Below are 6192 nucleotides of genomic sequence, written 5' to 3' on the forward strand. Positions count from 1 at the left end.
AAAAAAAAAAAAAAAAAAAAAAAATACAAAATGAACTGTGCGTGGTGATGCATGCCTGTAATCCCAGCTACTCTGAAGGCTGAGGCAAGAGAATCACTTGAACTTGGGAGGTGGAGGTTGCAGTGAGCCGAGATCGTGCCATTGCACTCTCCAACAAGAGTGAAACTGTCTCAAAAGAAAAAAAAAAAAGAAAAGAAAAAAATCATGGGAAAGTAACGAGATGTTCTTTAGGTGGTAGCACACATAAAAATGATGCCGGGCTGGGTACGGTGGCTCATGCCTATAATCCCAGCACTTTGGGAGCCTGAGGCAGGCAGATCACGAGGTCAGGAGTTCGAGACCAGCCCGGTCAACATGGTGAAACCCTGTCTTTACTAAAAATACAAAAAATTAGCCGGGCATTGTGGCTGGTGCCTGTAATCCCGGCTACTCTGAAGGCTGAGGCAGGAGAATCACTTGAACCTGGGAGGTGGAGGTTGTAGTGAGCAGAGATCGCGCCATTGCACTCCAACCTGGGCAACAGAGTGAGACTCCATCTGAAAAAAAAAAAAAAAAAAAAAAAAAAAGAAGAAGAAGAAGATGCCATCTTAACATCTTAACCGTTTCTTGCAGAAATACCAGTGTCTAGCATGGAACCAGCTCATTAGAGTCAGCACTGATCTTTTCTTTGTTTTGTTTTGACAGGCTGGTTTCGAACTCCAGGGCTCAAGCTATCCTCCTGCCTTAGCCTCCCAAAGAGCTGAGACTTACGGGCGTGAGCCACTGCACCCAGCTACATGCTAGGATTCTATGTATGTTTCATTAAACAACCATATAGCACCTACAGAATAGCAGACACTATCACGCTAGGCTGGGTTCGGTAGCTCACGCCTGTAATCCCAGTACTTTGGGAGGCGGAGGCAGGAGGATTGCTGGAGGCCAGGAGGTCGAAGATGCAACGGATTGTGCCACTGCACTTCAGCCTGGGTGACAGAGCAATCAATACCTTGTCTCTAAAAAAAAAGCAATAAGAATTCTCACGTCAACCCTGACATAAGCACTAGTATGACCCTCATTTTACTATGGAGGAAAGTACCGCACATAGGGGTGAAATCTGCCCAGGGTAACACAACTAGTAAGTGGCAACGCTGGGATTCGAACCCAGTAAATTTGGCTACAGACGCCATATTTCTATGCAGCCTCTCATAGAATCTACTTATTCTCTATGCTTATTGTGTGTATCCCACGCACACACTGTAGGATGTAACTTCCAGGAGAAGCTGCTCGAGGCTTTGCCTTTAGAATCCGGTCCTGCACAGAGCAGGGGCTCGACCTGTGGAGAAATAAACAGCCGCTTTCCCTCCCGCGCAGGCGCATCGGGAGGGCTAACGGAGCCTCCCGCTTCCTGCGCCGATTGGTCATCGCCGGTGACTGACGGAGGAGTGGTCGCAGGCGCACCAGGCCAGACCCAAGGCTGCTTCCCCCATACTAAGACGCTGCTCCCTATGCCTATTGGCTATTGCTTATGACTGACGTAGAAAAATTTCCAATGGAAAGCAACCTCTTCGGGAAGAGGGCGGGCTCCGCGGGCAGTCAAATTTGCGCGGGTTGGGGCTCGGCGTAGTCATGGCCGCCTTCCGCGACATAGAGGAGGTGAGCCAGGGGTTGCTCAGCCTGCTGGGCGCCAACCGCGCCGAGGCGCAGCAGAGACGGCTGCTGGGGCGCCACGAGCAGGTGGTGGAGCGGCTGCTGGAGACGCAAGACGGTGCCGAGCAGCAGCTGCGAGGTGAGGGCTGGAGCGTGGGCGCGGGCCCACGGGGAACAGGGCCTGGGTGCTGGGAGGGGGCAACCAGGCCGACCTCAACACTCCTTCTTTCCTGGACTCTTCCATTTCTTGCCCTATCCCCTCTGGGACGGCGGCCTCTGAGCCTTAGTTTCGCCGTCTGAGAAATCGGCTTTATGACAGCAACCATCCCCCGCCCCCCAGGGGTTTTACTGGTAAATACAGGAGCCCGGAGGGGTTGGCCCCTTCTGAGCGCTCCGTGAGCAGGAGCTGGGGGTCTCAGGGTTTGAATTGGAGCTCAGTAGTCAAAGCTCCGGGTTTGCATCCCAGCACCCGTCCCCATGTCCGCTATGAGACTTGAGGTGAGTTTCTTAACTTCTCTGTGCCTCAGCTTCCTTCCTTGTCAAATAGTTGTGACAATAGCCCATCCCTTCTTCCTGAAGGCATTCAGATGTTTTATGGATCACCTGTTGCTGCTAGGCCCTGGGCTCACCGCAACCTCCACCTCCCGGCTTCAAGATATTCTCCTACCTCAGCCTCCTGAGTAGCTGGGATTACAGGCACTTGCCACGACACCCGGCTAATTTTTGTATTTTTAGTAGAGATGGGGTTTCACCACATTGGCCAGGCTGGTCTCGAACTCCTGACCTCAGGTAATCTGCCTGCCTTGGCCTCCCATAGTACTGGGACTGCAGGCGTGAGCCACTGTGCCTGGCCCATCTTCACTTTTTTTTTTTTTTTTTTTTTTTTTTTTGAGACGGAGTCTCCCTCTGTGGCGGGATCTCAGCTCACTGCAAGCTCCGCCTCCCGGGTTTATGCCATTCTCCTGCCTCAGCCTCCCGAGTAGCTGGGTCTACAGGCGCCCACCACCTCGCCCGGCTAGTTTTTTGTATTTTTTAGTAGAGACGGGGTTTCACCGTGTTAGCCAGGATGGTCTCGATCTCCTGACCTCGTGATCCGCCCGTCTCGGCCTCCCAAAGTGCTGGGATTACAGGCTTGAGCCACCGCGCCCGGCCCATCTTCACTATTTTTAACTGCACAGTTCAGTGGCGTTAGGCACATTCACACTGCTGTGCAACCATCATCACCATCATCTATCTCCAGAACTTTCTCATCTTTCCAGACTGAAGCTCTGCCCCCATAAAACACTCACTCCGCATCCCCTTCTCAGACCCTGGCACCCACCAGGGATCTCCTTTCTGTCTCAAATCTGACTCTTCTAGGAACTTCCAGAGGAATTATACAATATCTACCCTTCGTGGTGGAATCATACAATATCTACCCTTTCGTGTCTGACTTACTTCACGGAGCATAATGTCCTCCAGGTTCATCCATGTTATAGCCTGTGTCAGAATTTCCTTCCATTTTATTCACTTATTGTAAGACAGAGTCTTGCTCCATTGCCCAGTCTGTAATACAGTGGTGTGATCTTGGCTGACTGCAACCTCTGCCTCCCAGACTCAAGTGATCCTCTCACCTCAGCCTCCCAAGTAGCTGAGAAGACACTTATGCACCATGATACCCAGCTAATTTTTGTATTTTTAGTAGAGACAGGGTTTCACGATGTTGGCTAGGCTGGTCTTGAACTCCCAGCCTCAAGTGATCACCTGCCTCAGCCTCCCAAAGTGCTGGGATGACAAGTGTGAGCCACCACACCTGGCCAGAATTTCCTTCCATTTTAAAACTGAGTCATATTCCATGATATAGAAGGATGGACCACATTGTGTTAATTCATTCATCCATCCATGGACACTTGAGTTGTATCCACCTTTTGGCTGTGGTGAATAACCCTGCTATGATCACGGGTGACCAAATATCTCTTCAAGACTCTATTTTTTTTTTTTTCAAGATAGAGTCTTGCTCTGTCGCCCAGGCTGGAGAGCAGTGGTGTGATCTCTGCTCACTGCAACCTGTGCCTCCCGGGTTCAAGCGATTCTCCTGCCTCAGCCTGCCAAGTAGCTGGGATTACAGGCACGTGCCAACACACCCAGCTAATTTTTGTATTCTTAGTAAAGACAGGGTTTCACCATGTTGACCAGGCTGGGCTCAAACTCTTGACCTCGTGATCTGCCCACCTCGGTCTCCCAAAGTGCTGGGAATATAGGCATGAACCACTGCACCCAGCCCAAGACTCATTTTCAATTCTTTTTTGTATTCAGCCAGAAGCAGATCAAATGGTAATGCAAAGTTTAATTTCTGAGGAACTGCCATACAGTTCTCCCTGACAGCTGATGTGCCAGGGGTTTCGGATGCCTTGTACAGTCACATTTTATGAGGAGGCCTGGGCTGAGCCTTGATTGGCCTATGGAGCCGGCCACAGAATGGCTCACGAATGGTGTTCCTGGCAGCGTGGATTGCAAATGCAAAGGTCAGGAGGTGAGAATGCACTTGGCGAGCAGAAGATGAGCTCAGCAGCTGCCTGACTGCCAGGCCTGGTGAGCACCCAGGAGGAGTCTGAATATTATCCGAGTGTAATGTCCCAGGCAGGCTCTTCCCTCCTTCCCTCCTCCTCTTTCCACCCCTCCATTAACTCACCCTCCTTTGATGGCTTAGGAGAATGGTGTGACTCAGCCAGCCTGGCTGTTAGCAGAATGGATGAATCTGGGGCCAAGAAAACTGAGAGTGAGGATCCAGGGATCCTGGGCTTTGGGTCAAACAGATCCAGTTCATATCCTAGGTTTGGAGCTATGTGCTTGTGGGCGAGTCACTGAACTTCTCTGTCTCTGGACCTGTTTTTCATGTCGCAGATGCGGGGCAGAGGAATTAAAGTACACTCTCAGGCTGGCTGGGTGCAGTGGCTCATGCCTGTCATCCCAACATTTTGGGAGGCTGAGGTGAGTGGATCACTTGAGACCGGGAGTTCGAGACCAGCCTGGTCAACATGGTGAAACCGGTCTCTACTAAAATTACAAAAATTACAGGCACATGCCAACACGCCCAGCTAATTTTTGTATTCTTAGTAAAGATAGGGTTTCACCATGTTGACCAGGCTGGTCTCGAATTCTTGACCTCGTGATTTGCCAGCCTTGGTCTCCCGAAGTGCCTGTAATCCCAGCTACTTGGGAGGCTGAGACGAGAGAATCGCTTGAACCTGGGAGTTGGAGACTGCAGTGAGCTGAGGTCACACCACTGTATTCCAGCCTGGATGACAAAGCAAGACTATCTCAAAAAAATAGGCCAAGCATGGTGGCTCATGCCTGTAATCCCAACACTTTGGGAGGCTGAGGCAGGCAGATCACCTGAGGTCAGGAGTTCAAGACCAGCCTGCCCAACAGGGTGAAACCCTGTCTCTACTAAAATACAANTTCACCATGTTAGCCAGGATGGTCTTGATCTCTTGACCTCGTGATCCGCCCGTCTCGGCCTCTCAAAGTGCTGGGATTACAGGCGTGAGCCACCGCGCCTGGCCATTTTTTGTTTTTAATAGTGACGGGATTTTACCATGTTGACAAGACTGGTCTTGAACTCCTGACTTCAGGTGATCTGCCTGCTTCGGCCTCCCAAAGTTCTGGGATTACAGGTGTGAACCACCACGCCCAGCCTAATTTTTTTAGTTTTGTAGAGAGAGGATCTCCCTATGTTGCCCAGGCTTGAACTCTCGCCCTCAAGCAATCCTCCTGCCTCAGGCTCCCAAAGTGCTGGGATTACAGGCGTGAGCCACCATGTCTGGCCAACTATTTTGTTATAAACTATTTTAGGTGTGTGAAGAAGGATGAGGTTTTATCTTTGGTGTATTTAAATGTGTTTTGGTGAAACAATAGTTGTACAAGTTGCCAGTGGAACTCTCTGGACACAGGGCTGCAGACAAGAAGGGGCATGTTTCTTGCCAATGGAGGCGGGGAACCATCTCTCTGCTCTCCTTGGGGAAGGACAGACCCTAGGGAGCCTGCTTCTCTCCACCCTGCAGAGATCCTCACCATGGAGAAGGAAGTGGCCCAGAGCCTTCTCAACGCAAAAGAGCAGGTGCACCAGGGAGGCGTGGAGCTGCAGCAGCTGGAAGCCGGGCTTCAGGAGGCCGGGGAGGAGGACACCCATCTGAAGGCCAGCCTCCTATATCCTTTTCTGCTAGGGGGTCAGCCTTGCTAGAAAACACGCATAGGGCCAGCCGCAGTGGCTCATGCCTATAATCCCAGCACTTTGGGAAGCCCAGGTGGGAGGATCCTGTTGCCTAGGAGTTGGACACCAGCCTGGGCAACAGAGACCCTGTCTCTACAAAAATAAAAAAATTAAGCCGGGTGTGGTGGCTCACGCCTGTAATCCTAGCACTTTGGGAGGCCGAGGCGGGCAGATCACAAGGTCAGGAGATCGAGACCATCCTGCCTTACACAGTGAAACCCTGTCTCTACTAAAAATACAAAAAAAATTAGGCCGGGCGCGGTGGCTCAAGCCTGTAATCCCAGCACTTTGGGAGGCCGAGACGGGCGGATCAC

General features: G+C 51.3%; 1 protein-coding gene across 2 annotated transcripts in view; it reads left to right on the forward strand.

The window, feature by feature from the left end:
• Nucleotides 1-1445: 1445 nt before the first annotated feature.
• SPC24 (SPC24 component of NDC80 kinetochore complex) overlaps nt 1446-6192 on the forward strand; it is a 16451-nt gene continuing 11704 nt past the window's right edge. For both annotated transcript variants that reach the window (XM_017869484.1, XM_017869483.1), the window contains exons 1-2: nt 1446-1765; nt 5670-5814. In XM_017869484.1, the coding sequence (XP_017724973.1) occupies nt 1606-1765; nt 5670-5814 (305 nt within the window). In that variant the 5' untranslated portion in view covers nt 1446-1605. The remainder of the gene's footprint in view (nt 1766-5669; nt 5815-6192) is intronic.

The sequence above is a fragment of the Rhinopithecus bieti genome, unplaced genomic scaffold, assembly GCF_001698545.2.
Source record: "Rhinopithecus bieti isolate Rb0 unplaced genomic scaffold, ASM169854v2 scaffold_5025, whole genome shotgun sequence".
Classification (NCBI taxonomy): domain Eukaryota; kingdom Metazoa; phylum Chordata; class Mammalia; order Primates; family Cercopithecidae; genus Rhinopithecus; species Rhinopithecus bieti.